General features: G+C 40.1%; 1 protein-coding gene across 1 annotated transcript in view; it reads right to left on the bottom strand.

Moving 5' to 3' along the window:
- Window positions 1-1,145: 1,145 nt before the first annotated feature.
- The window catches only part of TMEFF1 (transmembrane protein with EGF like and two follistatin like domains 1), a 98,304-nt gene continuing 85,815 nt past the window's right edge, over window positions 1,146-13,634 (bottom strand). The window contains exons 9-10 of the mRNA XM_068974269.1: window positions 5,124-5,282; window positions 1,146-1,230 (exon numbers count right to left, since the gene is read on the bottom strand). Coding sequence (XP_068830370.1) covers window positions 1,146-1,230; window positions 5,124-5,282 — 244 coding nt within the window. The remainder of the gene's footprint in view (window positions 1,231-5,123; window positions 5,283-13,634) is intronic.

Genomic DNA, 13,634 nt, shown 5'->3' with positions numbered 1-13,634 from the left:
GCAACTGGGAATTTTGAACAGAAATCTGTTTTTTCCATTAATCTCACATATTAAATGTACTGATATATCAGTATCAAAGAATGCAGTAAATAAACACACCAAAACAGAGGCCATATAGTGAAAACATTATATTATAACATGCTTTTCCAAACAAAATATTAAAATTAATATTTTGAACATATTCTTAAATTCTACATGCATACTTCTGAATACCTAAACTACATGTTAAACAGCTGAACACATACTCACACTTCAGATCTTTAAACATCAACAATCTATTAGTATAGCTATTACTACAGAACAAATTTGGATAGAGGTCTGGGATGATTTTTAAGCTCACACAAAGAGCACCAATTGTTAACAATCATTTTTGCATTTTATTCACAAACACTGATACCATTGGTTTATTTATGTTAAAACAAATACTCTCTTTAAAAATGAATGTATCTTAAAGTAGTTTAAATGACAGTCGGCTTTATTCCAATCTGCTTGTTAAACAGACTATTTTCACAACATCTAAGTCTACTTTTCCGTGATCCGTTTCATCATTGCTACCATATACTTTCAAAAATTAATTCAGAATTATTTTTTCAAAGAGGAATGATCAAATTCCAGTCCATACATCTTATAAATATTTTACATCTAACACACACAACTTTATATTTCATGCAATAGGCAGTGTCTAAAAAATCAGTTAATAAATCTCAAAAACATTGAAATGTCTAAACACAGTGTCTTCTAGATTTTTTTTTTTTTTTTTGTAAGAAAAGTAATCTGTAAACATCTTTACCTTTAGTTCATGCTTGGTCATTTGCTGCGGTCATTGTGGAAGAAGTGGGTATGACTTTGTAACCTTTTGTGAAGTGGTCCATCTTTGCAAAAATATTACATTCCATGGGTGAAGAACAAGTCTTAGAATTACCATGTGGTACAAATTTGTGAAATCAATTTCTGTATTTAAAAACATAAAACAAAGACTACTAAACAGTCCAAAACTGTTGTAGCTGAATATTCTAAATACGACCCAACAGTACTACACTAAAAATGTCCAAAAATAAGGCCTCTGAAATAAATATTTCCATTCTTTAAAAAAAGACATAATAAATGTACATCACATGGTCAGTGTACATATAAAAGTCACCAGTTCAGACCATTCTGGATGATGTATCTGAAGTAAAATGACCTAGGTTTTGCTTCTGTCGTCGTCCTCTATTATTTTTAGGGCATTTTCTGTTAAGAAAAAAGGAAAATGTCATTTTGTTTAGGATATTTCAAATGTTTCTAGGTTAATACACATTCCACACATAAAGCCATATTGCAAATGATCACATGAAAGGGAAACAGGTGCAATTTGATGACAGACCATCATGTCAGACTGCCGCCTTTCCTACAAAGCTGGGAGGTAAGAGGGTTAGACATGCAATGCAGGTGTAAACACAAATGAAGCTCACTCCCAGGGCCTCCCACTGCATGTGCAACCCCAAGAGGAATCGCCACCCTTCTTCTGGCCTGGCAATTGCCAAACCACAGTGACTGGTAACATGGAAACTTGTGACAGCAGAAAGCATCCTTGCTTATGTACTTTCTCTGAGCATGACAACACCCTCAAAATGACAAGGACAGCTTAGATGAAGGAGAAATCAGGAAGAAATGTGCTTATTAACCTCAAATCAGAAAATACAGGAAATGCCTAGTTATTTTAGACGGTAACTCAGAAGAAGTCATTCGACACCCTGCTGGGACAAACCACAAAACCCAGGACAGAACCGGGGGATAAGAGATACTTCTCAGTCAGCTCTCACGGTTCTGTGCATGTTTCTCTGCAGTGGTTTAAAGCCTGTCATGCCATGTGCCCACCCACTAGAATGTAAACACAATCAGCTCTCACTGTGCACAAAGCGCTATACACTACACAACATGGAATAAAGGAAGCTGGATGAGCTCCAGTAATTTGGAGTTTAGGCTCTGCTAGAAACTAGCTGTGCAACCCCCTTTTTCTATAAGCAAAATATTAAGAGTTGGACTAACCTCTAAAATCTCTTCCAGCAAGAACTTTATAATCTACTGGTAAGAAAGTCTTGAGACAATGAGAACTTCCACCCTGAAGTTCCAGATTTTTACTCATTTTCCAAGAGCACTACTTTCTCTTGATGTAAAAGCCTTGATGGTAACACTTCCAGTTTACATACTGTTTTTCACAAATTTTACCTTACTTATCCTCATAAAAACACTTGGAGGTAGACAGGGCTGGAATCAACTCCATTTCACACATGGGAACACTGATTGAGAGGGACGGCAATCTTCCTCAACTGTCACAAACTCACCGTGACACGGGCCAAGTTCCTGAGACCATGGTTTTTTCCATCTACACAATAAGGGGGTTTAAGACGCCAAGCCTAAGAAGAAAATTTCACTCCTGCAGTCTTGATAAATGTGTCAGTGGGAACATCCCTTTAAAGGAAGATTCCTCACATGTAACAGTCACCACAGGATAAGTGAACAGCTGTCGCAATGGACTGTGTGGGAGAGATACTCCTTAAAAATGCAGTGCAGGTCAGTCCATGTGCATAATTATAATATCCTCAATTCAAGGGAGCAAGACCTTCTAGGGGTGAAAATGCCATCATAAAAAGGCCTCAGGAAGAGATCTATGATAAATTCAATGAGATGACCCTTCAGACATAGAGTCAGAGGGTAGTAAAGACACTGTAACAGTTAAAAATAAATATAAGGCAATGCCTATGTGTCTGTGAAGGCAGCAAGTGGACTTGGGATATAAACTGCTGCTGCTGCTGCTAAGTCGCTTCAGTCATGTCCAACTCTGTGTGACCCCATAGACGGCAGCCCACCAGGCTCCCCTGTCACTGGGATTCTCCAGGAAAGAACACTGGAGTGGGTTGCCATTTCCTTCTCCAATGCGTGAAAGTGAAGTCGCCCAGTCATGTCCAACTCTTAGCGACCCATGGGCTACATGCAGCCTACCAGGCTCCTCCGTCCATGGGATTTTCCAGGCAAGAGTACTGGAGTGTTGGGATATAAACTAGAGGTTACTAACTGGAACTCCCTGGTAGCTTAGTTAGTAAAGAATCTGCCTGCAAGGCAGGAGACCAAGTTTAACCCCTGGGTCACGAAGATCCCCTGGAGAAGGAAATGCCACACTCCAGTATTCTTGCCTGGGGAATCCCATGGACAGAGGAGCCTGGCGGGCTACAGTTCATGGGGTCGCAAGAAACAGACATGACTTAGCGACTAAACCACAACCACCACTAATTTAAAAACTACCTGCAATTTAATTTTAATTTAGTAGCTAAGGCTTATGGCACAGTGGGAATTGAGGCAAAGAGCTGGACAAAAGGCTGGATAGGATTGACAAAGAGCTTAACTATCTCTCTGCTCTTGGGTGAAGTTTTCCCAACCTAGGGCACCAGTTTCCTCACTTCTCTAGAATGAAGGGGTTGAATACAAAGTAACTTCTTGCTGACTCTAACGTCCTTCAATCTTTAAGATCTTTAAGGAACTAAAAATCACTGGGCCTCAAAATCTTCCCTTACCTTTACCTTATTCACCTTCCAAATCATCTGTTATTCCACTTCTGCTTTACTCTAATAACATCCTAAATGGTCTTCCAAAACCTCACATTTTCTCTCCAATAAATTTTTCAGATGACACAGAGGACTAATGCCCTGGGAAAATGATTCGCACCAAGTCCCTCCTCTGTTGCAAAACCCTGAACTGCTACAAAATCAAGTCTGAATCGCACTCCCACAGGAGGATCATACTTAGCAAATTTATTTTCCAAGATGACTTAACATGGATCCCCCCCTCTTCTTGGTGGTTCCATGGCAAGAGGAATGGTTTAGCAATCAGGCAGCACCAAATCCAAATCCAGACCCTTTCACTTACTAGCTGGAGGACAACAGGCAAACTGCTTCACCTCTAAGCCCATGTTAAACAGCCACAGGCAGCCCTGCTGTTACATAGTGGGTTTATTTTTTCTATATTCTCTTTCTGCTCTCATTATTTTTTATAACATTATGTCCCTACTTTAATCTACTGCCCAATTTCATATTCAGTAGTCTTGCCTAAGGGCAGATCATCTGTTCTATCGAATAAAGTCCACTGGCTTCTAGCACTTGTATTTTTTGAAAAATATGTTATTCAGAAAAGAGTTTGTCATCATTGCTAGATTCATCATTTTAGCTCCAGATGGCTGAGACCACAGAAGGTCTGGCTTCTCCCCAGACTTCAGATAGAAGAGCCATAAATCCATTATGGCCTGCCAATATCTGCACTTGATATAGCCCAACCCTCAGCCCAGAATAATGCAGAAATGTATACAGATGATGTTTATGGGAGTCTAAACCAAACTGAAAGGAGATAGGAAGAGGTAAGCAAGAAGAAAAGACCTGAGACTTGGAAGCATAAAGATGAACCAGATGAAAACTTAATTTCTTAGAGTTCTCGAAGGTCCAGTTCAGTACTGACTTACATATTTCCACTCAGCCTGGAAAACACCTCTTTTTAGGCCAACTGCTCTCCAAGTATGTCCTTTACTTTGGGGTTCAGTTATGATAAACTCCCCATGGTTTTAGATATGATAGAGTATTTTAAAGCTTACTACTTATAACTGTATTCCAGAAAATGAAGTAATGCTAAGACAACATATTTAAAAAGCAGTTTTCTTGAACCTCTGATTTCTTCCCTTCTTGTATTTACATAGCATAAAGTATATTCTTAGGGCACAAGACCCAATCAATTCTGCAGGACTTAGAAAGTTCCTGCCTGGCTCTTCAATGCATGTGCAGACCATCCTGCTACCATCACTGTCCCTGAAGGTGACGCTTAAAGCAGACACACAGTTCTAAGATCTCAAAATTCCTTTATGCCACTGAGTACCCTCAGGCTTCCTCTGCCTGAGCCTAGAACTGCCTGTAACCCTGGGAATGAGTTCTTGACCAAATTCTAAAGCAGCACGATGAACATGGAAACCTTAGAGAACTAATTCTAGATTTCTTCCTAATAGACTGATAGATGTCAAGTCCCCATTATTTTGAGTGCTTCAGGATTCTTGAATAGCCACCCACCTCTAATTGAAAGTTGGTATTTTGTAGGCCATTACATACCTGGTTATGCACATGACAATTGCTACTATAATGGCAATCTGTACAGCTCCAATAATTGCTGCAATAAGAACATGAGTGAGCTTTTGCCTACTTGGCACTACATAGAGAATACTAAAGTCTGTCTTTTCACAGTGCTGTCCAGTGTAACCAGATTCACATCTGAAAAGGGGGAAAAAGAAAAAAAGGACTCCTATGAGATTTATAAATTTCATAATTCCAGGTTTTAAAATGAAAACATACAAAAGAATGATAAACAGAAACAGCAAATCAGGCACTCTCCCACCATCTGAAAAACACTGCCCTTATTGTATTTCCTTATACTCTTTTGCATACGAATATTTTTCAAAGTGCTTCTTGCACTTATCATTATATCACTTTAATTTAAAAGTTGCTAAGCAGTCTTTGTTATTGCCATTTAAAAGTGGATTCACAATATCCAATTCAGTGGCTAAAATACAGCAAACTTACCTATTCGTTGCTTTTAGACATATCAGCTATTTTCCTTTTTTTTTGGAATTATGAGTTAGGTGTGGTAGATATTATGATGACTGTGCATTCTATATTTAGGGTTATCCCTTAGGCTAGATACTTGAAGTGGGATTACTGAATAAATAGTTTTATAGGCATTTACAGTTCTCTGAACATAACACCAAATTATATTCAAGACACTTCTCAGTGTATATAATATAATCATTTAAAGAACAAGAGGAAGAGATGAAAATAAGTTGTTAATGACAGAAATAAAGCTAAGCAATCAAATAGGTGCAAATCTTAGAAATTATCTGAATTCCAATTAAGAGTAAATAAAAAGGCAACAACATCAGCTGACGATAATTTGATAGGGAGAAACATTTAAGATACTTAAAAGAAAACTCACATTTTTTAGTTGACAGAAGGACAGAAATGAAATGTGTAAATTCACCAGCCTTTGGTTACAACTGATTAATAAAACATTAGAAGTCTAAGGATATTTATTAATTTCCCACATTTCATTACAGAAAAATAATTTTTAATAAAAAAACACATATCAAGGGGCTTTCCTGGTGGCTCAGAGAGTGAAAAAAAAAAGAATCCGCCTGCTATGCAGGAGACCCGTGTTCAGCCCTGGGTTGGGAAGATCCCCTGGAAAAGGAAACAGCAACCCACTCCAGTATTCTTGCCTGGAGAATCCCATGGACAGAAGAACCTAGTGGGCTATATAGTCCATAGGACCGCAAACAGTCGGACACAACTGAGCAACACGCATGCACATACGCATAGCAAGAAAGAAACCCGAAAGCACAGAAATGGGAAGCCAGAGGGACATGAGTCCACAAATCCTACCCTTGGGGGTCCCAGACACCTGCCAGAGGTTCCATACTGGTTCTAAGCCTCCTAGCAGACAAAAATAGCAGTTTGGCAGATACAGAGATCACAAACATAACTGAGAGCCCAGAAATACACCTTTACATCTATGGTCAACTAATATCTGGAAGGAGAACAGTCTTTTCAACAAATAGTGCTGGGACATCTGGACATCCACATACAAAAGAATAAGAGTTGGACCTCTTCCTCACAGCATACACAAAAATTAACTCAAATGGATCACAGATCTAAATGCAAGAACTAAAACTATAAAACTCTTGGTGGCGGGGGGGGGAAGAAAGTTAATATTCAGGACCTTAGATGAGGTATGATTTCTTCATACACCATCAAAAGCACAAACAATAACAAAGTTAAACTAGGCTAAATCAAAATTAAGTCTTTTGTACATATAAGGACACTATCCAGAAAGAAATTGAAAAGATAACCCACAGGAGAAAATTTCTGCAAAGTATGTATCTGATAAGAGATCTGTATCTAAAGTATATAAAAAACTATTACAACTCATTAACAAAAAAGAGGGGAAAAGTACAAAATAGACAAAAGATCTGAATAGACATTTCTCAAAAAAAGATAGATGCATGACAAACAAGCACTAATATCATTAGTCGTCATGGAAATGCAAATCAAAACCACAAGAAGATGTCTTGCATACCAACTAGGAATCAAAAAGTCAGAAAATGACAAGTGTTGGCAAGGATTCTGTAAGGAACGTAAAAATGATGCAGCCACTTTTAAAAACCATTCTGGCAGTTTCTCAAAAAGTTAAACACAGAGTTAGCATTTGGCCCAGCAACTCCTAGGCATTTACCCAGTGGAAATGAAAACACATGTCCACACAAAAACTTGCAAACAATTATTAAAGGGAACATGATCCATAACAGCCAAAAGTGGAAATAATCTAATTATTTTTCAACTGGTAAGTGGATTAAAAGATGTGGTATTACCCATCTAATGAAATATTGTTCAGCCACAAAAGGAACAAAATATTGATACACACTACATGAATAAATCATGTAACAGTATGCTAAGTCAAAGACAGACAGACACAGGCCACATACTATATGAATATAATCTACTGAAATAAAATGTCCAGAATAGATAAATCTACAAAGAGTATTAGTGGCTGTCTAAGGCTCAGGAGAATGGGGAGATTTGGGGGTAAGGGTATAGTTTCCTCAGGATGATGAAATGTAAAACTGACTGTAGTGACTGCACAATTCCATGAATATACTAAAAACCATTGGATAAAGGAAAGAAGTGGGACAGGAGATGAGAGGTGAGGAGAAAAAGAAAAGAGATAAAATCATTGATATAAAATACAATCTCCACAAAATGAAATCAAGTCAGTTGCTCAAAAGAATAACAGTATCTGGACAAATACATGTAACAGAATGAGACTAGAGTATTTCTTCATGCCATACACAAAAATTAACTTAAAATGGATCAAAACTAAATATAAGACTTGAAAATCATGAAACACCTAGAAGAGAACACAGGTAGAACACACTTTGACATAAATAATAGCAATATTTTTTTTATCTGTCTCCCAAGGCAAAAAAATAAAAGCAGAACTAAACAAATAGGATCTAATTAAACTTAAAATCTTTTGCACAGCAAAGGAAACCAGACAAAAGAAAGACAACCTGCTGAATGGAAGAAAATATTTGCAAATGATATTACCAATAAGCAGTCAATATCCAAAACATACAAATAGCTCATATAACTCAATATCAAAAAAACCACCCAATCAGAATATAGGCAGAAGACCTGAACAGACTTTTTTTTTCAAAGCAGAGATGGCTAATGAAAAGATGCTCAACATTTTACTAAGATATCACCTCAACTGTCAGAATGGTTATCATCAAAAAGTCCACAAATCACAAATGTTGGCAAGAATGTGGACAAAAGGGAACCCTTGTATACTACTATTGCTGGAATGTAAACTGGTGCAGTCACTACGGAAACCTATAAGATTCCTCAAAAAACTGAAAACAGATCTACCCAGTGACCCAGAGATTCCACTCATGGGCATTATCCAGAAAAAACAAAAACACGAACTTGAAAAGATACATACATCCCAATGTTCAGGGCAGCATTACTTATAATTGCTGAGATACTGAAGAAACCCAAGTGTCCACTAGCAGACAAACGGATAAACATACATACACACCAAGGAATATTCCTCAGCAATAAAAAATAATGAAGTTCTGCCATCTGTAGCAACACAGATGCACCTAGAGAATATTACACTTAGCGAAATGTCAGACAAATACTGTCTAATACCACTGTTTTTGTGAAATCTAAAAATTAAAACAAAGAATGTATATAGCAAAAAAGAAACAAACTCACAGATATAGGAAACAAGTAGTGGTTACCAGTGGGGAGGAAGAAGGGAAGAAGAGCAAATGGGGTATAGGATTAAGAGAGACAAACTACTATATATAAAAAAGATATGCCACAAGTGTCTGTACAGCACAGAGAATTACAGCCATTATTTTATAACAACTTTTAATGGAGTATAATCTATAAAAATACTGAATCACTATGCTGTATACTTGAAACTAATATTGCAAACCAACTTTATTTCATTTTTAAAAAACAAATCAGTTGCTATTTTTATTAAATTTAAGGGAACTTGATCGCATAAGTCCTCATATAAAGAGGGTACTTTCCGGGAATTTCCTTGCAATTCAGTAGTTAAGACTCAGGGTTTTCGGTGGCGTGAGTTCAACCCCTGGTCGGGAAACTAAGGTCCCCACTAGAGACACAGCCTGGTCCACTAGCCCCAGAAAGGGTACTTTCTCATCCAGAAAGCATCATCCTCAACAATACAGCTATAATAAATTCAACAATATAATGAAGTCTCATAGGATTTTTTAAAAGAATATATATTTCATGGCAGGCTAACAGCCCAAAGTCAAAGCTCAGTGAAAGAAAAATAGTTCCACAGGGAGCTATAACAATGTCCTAGATACGCAGTTGACAATTAAGCTTAATTCAAAAATTAAAGGTCAGAGTATCAAAAACAATGTGTAGACCATGTTTCACTCGTGCAGTTCCCCCTGGATATCATTCCTGTAACTGACTATTGGGTTATACTCTCCAAAGAACTGGAGTATTAAATTTCATGTTAGCACTACTTCCTCTGTTGCTAATTAAAGGCAGATCCAGGGATCTGGTTCTCTCTTGCCTGTTCTTTCATGTCCACACCCTCCATGGTAATCTCATCATGCCCACAGCCTCATGGGCTGACTCATTTGCTCATATATTTAACCTACTTACTAAGCACCCAACATGTGCCAAGTACTGAGGTGGGCATTGGGGATCCATCAGGGAACAAAGATCCCTGGCTTGTTTATCCTCCAGTAGGGGAGGGAGGGTCAATAAACACGATTAGCAAATTAAATGGTTATGTTAGAAGGTAGAATTAAAAGAGAACAAAGACAAAGAATTAAGGGGTATCATGAGTGCCAGGTATGGGCCAGGAAGGGAGCCCTGCAACTTTAAGGAAGATGGTCAAGGCAAGCTTCAGGAAGACATGTGAGTAAAGATGGGAAGGGGGTCAGGGAGTTTGCTGTGTGGACAAGTGCGAGGAGAGCATAACAGGCAAAAGAAGAATCAGTGCAAAGGCCCTGAGGTGGGCACATGAGTGCATGGTATGTCCAAGCAAGTGTGGCTGGAATGGGCCAGCGAAAGGGAAGGAGAGAACCAACACAGAGAGGTGAAGGGGCCCGCATGCGAAGGGCTCCTCACTCAGGAGATGAAGGAGCCGCTGGAAGGGCATTAGCAAAGGAAAGACAAGAGCTGACTTTTATTTTAAAGTCTCACTCTGGCTGCTGTGTTGAATATGGACTATTTAGAATACAATCAGGAAGGCTAATGCATAATGCCAGAAGGGAAAAATGGTGCCTGGACTAGGAGTAGCAGTGATAATGAGAAGTCATCAAATGCTGGACATATTCTGAAATGGAGCTAACAGGACGCCTGAAATGACTAAATGTGGAGTATGACAGACAGACAAGTCAAAGTCATATTAGAGGTGTTTGGCTAAACCAAAGAAAAGATGAAGTCAGCATCAACTGAGATGGAGAAGTTAGAGGCAGAACAGGTTTAGGAGAGGGAGGGCAGATCCGGAGATCAGCTTAGGTTCTACTGAGCTAAGGTGTCAGACGCTCATGTGAAAAACGGCAGTGAGGGAGAGTCCCAAGTTGAGAGAGTGGCCTGGGGGTCATCAGCATATATCATGTAAAGCCCTGATGCTGGATGGACTCACTAAGGAAGAGGACCAGAGCTGGACCCTGGCCACACGCCAACACTGAGAGACCAGGACGCAAAAGAGGACTCAGGCAAGGAGGCTGAAAGAAAAGCAGCCTGTGAGGAAGGAGAAAACCAAGAGAGTGTAATCCCTTAACCAAGGGAAGAATGTCTATCACACAGGAGGCTGGATGCCACTGATCGTTCAAAAGTCATTTGAGACTGAGAAACTGACTGAGGAATTTAGCAACAAGAACAGTCTCAGTGAAGTGCTGGGGAGCAAAAGCTCATTGGGGTGAATTCATGAGATAGGAAGTGAGAAACTGGAGACAGACCACAGACAACTATTTCTAGTTCTTCTACAAAGGAAAGGACAGAAATGGGACTGTAGCTGATAGAAGGGACAGTGAGAGATACCTTTCAAGATAAAGGAAATAAAAAGTAAGTTATACATGTGTAAAAATATATGAATAAAACAATATACGGTAAGAAGAAAAATGGGGAGCACTGCTGGTGGTGATAGCAAAAAGCCTGAGTGTGCTCATCATACTCCTTCAGTTTTCTCACTGAACTTGGAAACTAGATCATTAACTGAGAGCGAGGATGAGAGGAGGGACTGACAGTCTGAAGAGAGGGTGGATGGTAAAAGCAGTCATTTTATCTAGGAGAGGAGGATGAAGGACGGCAGTTATAGAGTGACTGCCGGCGGCATGCAGGGCCTGCTGAGTATACAGGTGCGTAAGACCAGTTAAAGCCTGGTGGGTGTAGGTATGCAGCAGGCGGGAAGCTGGAACGAACCAGGATGATCGTTTTGTCAAGTGAGCATATGATGAAGCAAGGGAAGGACTGCAAGGATTGACCATGGAATTAAGCTGAGTAAGGAGGCAATGGTGGCTCAGAGGTTAAAGCGTCTGCCTCCAATGTGGGAGACCCGGGTTCAATCCCTGGGTCGGGAAGATCCCCTGGAGAAGGAAATGGTAAGCCACTCCAGTATTCCTGCCTGGAGAATCCCATGGACGGAGAAGCCTGGTAGGCTACAGCCCACAGGGTCGCAAAGGGTTGGACACGACTGAGCGACTTCACTCTTAAGGAGGCAATGAGGATATGCACTGAGAAGGTGAGAGATTAATCAACTGGAGGCCCTGTGTGTGGAAGGAATGCTGTAGGAATTAGATGGGATACGCTAAAGCCCTCTGCCAACAAAGGCCCATATAGTCAAAGCTACGGTTTCCTCCAGTAGTCATATACGAATAAGAGTCGCACCATAAAGAAGGTTGAGCGCCGAAGAATCGATGCTTCTGAACTGTGGTGTTGGAGAAGACTCAAGATTTCCTCGGCCTGCAAGGAGATCAAACCAGTCAGTCCTAAAGGAAATCAATCCTGAATATTCATCGGAGGGACTGATGGTGAAGCTGACGCTCCAATATTTTGGCCACCTGATGAGAAGAGCTGACTCACTAGAAAAGACCCTGATGCTGGGAAGGATTGAAGGCAGGAGGAGAAGGGGATGATAGAGGATGAGATGGTTGGATGGCACCACCAACTCAATGGACACGAGAGTTTGAGCAAGCTCTGGGAGATGGTGAAGGACAGCGAAGCCTGGCGTGCTGCAGTCCATAGGGTCGCAAAGAGTTGGACACAACTAAGTGACTGAACAACGCTAAAGACGGAATGATTCCCAAACACATCTTCAACGTGCACCTGCCTCATGAGTTCCAAAACCACAGATACCCAGGAGCCTACTAGGTAAGTGGATGCCCCACAGACACTTGAGATCAAGCATTATTAAGCTCAGCACATCATGACCCCCCCAAACCTCCATTCTCCTCCCCCTATTTCCTTTCCCTCCTCAATTTTACATCAGCTAGAAACCCAGGAGACTCTCTTGACTCTTCCCTCCCATGACCCTCCCCCAACTCCCACATTCCCATCCTCATACCCAACCAGCCACCAAAGCCTCTGGAGTCACCACCTATTTTCCCTCTACAACTCATGTCCGCATCTCAGTCCCACTGTAAGGCCTTTACTTGGCTCAGGCTCCCAGTCCTCACTAACAGACAGGCTCCTAACCTTCAGTCTTCGGATCCGTTTTTCACCTAGCTACCAGGATGGCTTTCAGATCTGCCCCTATCTTTCTTATGTAAATCCTTAAATGGTTTCTGTCTTTAAAATAAAGGACATGGGAATTCCCTGGAGGTCCAGTGGTTAGGTCTCTGTGCTTTCTGTATGGGCCTGGGTTCCATCTCTGGTTGGGGAACTAAGATCTCACAAGCCATGCAGTGTGGTCAAATTAATTAATTAATTAAAGGGCAATCTCCTGGTATGGCACAAATGTCCTCATAAGACCTGCCCCTCCTCCCACTTAAGGGTTGAAGAGCTTTCTTGAAGTCTCAAATCATCTCATGTGTATCTATGTATGATAGCATTTTCCATATAGTATCACTTTTAAATTATTATTTGTTAGTTGCTGCCACCAGACTAAGTTTTTCTGAAGGCTGGATCTCTATCATATTTGAACTCGAGACCCCAGGGCCATGTAGGATTTGGTACAAAGTAGGTAAAGAGTCAGACACAGAGTAGTGGCTGAACAACAAAGGCAATAAATAAACAAATTAATGGTGACATAATGCTAAAAGATTTTAACCTAATAACAGGACTGTGGCTAAAGGATGTTCATCCCTGCCTGTTTACTGCTACTAAACAAATACACCTATCAGTAGAAATCCATGTGATGCCAGGCCCTGGTTCTTGTGGACACTGTAGATGCTTAGACAAAAGGCAAAAATCAACTGCTTTTTGGAGTTACAATATGCAGAAAAGAGATTCTTTAGCATTTAAGAAACATCTCTGGTCTGAAGAAGAGTGAAAAGTTGGCCACCATCACATGTTATT

This window comes from Capricornis sumatraensis, chromosome 6, assembly GCF_032405125.1.
Source record: "Capricornis sumatraensis isolate serow.1 chromosome 6, serow.2, whole genome shotgun sequence".
Lineage (NCBI taxonomy): Eukaryota > Metazoa > Chordata > Mammalia > Artiodactyla > Bovidae > Capricornis > Capricornis sumatraensis.
Note: the sequence above shows the minus strand (reverse complement) of the source record. Positions and strands in the feature narration are given on the sequence as shown.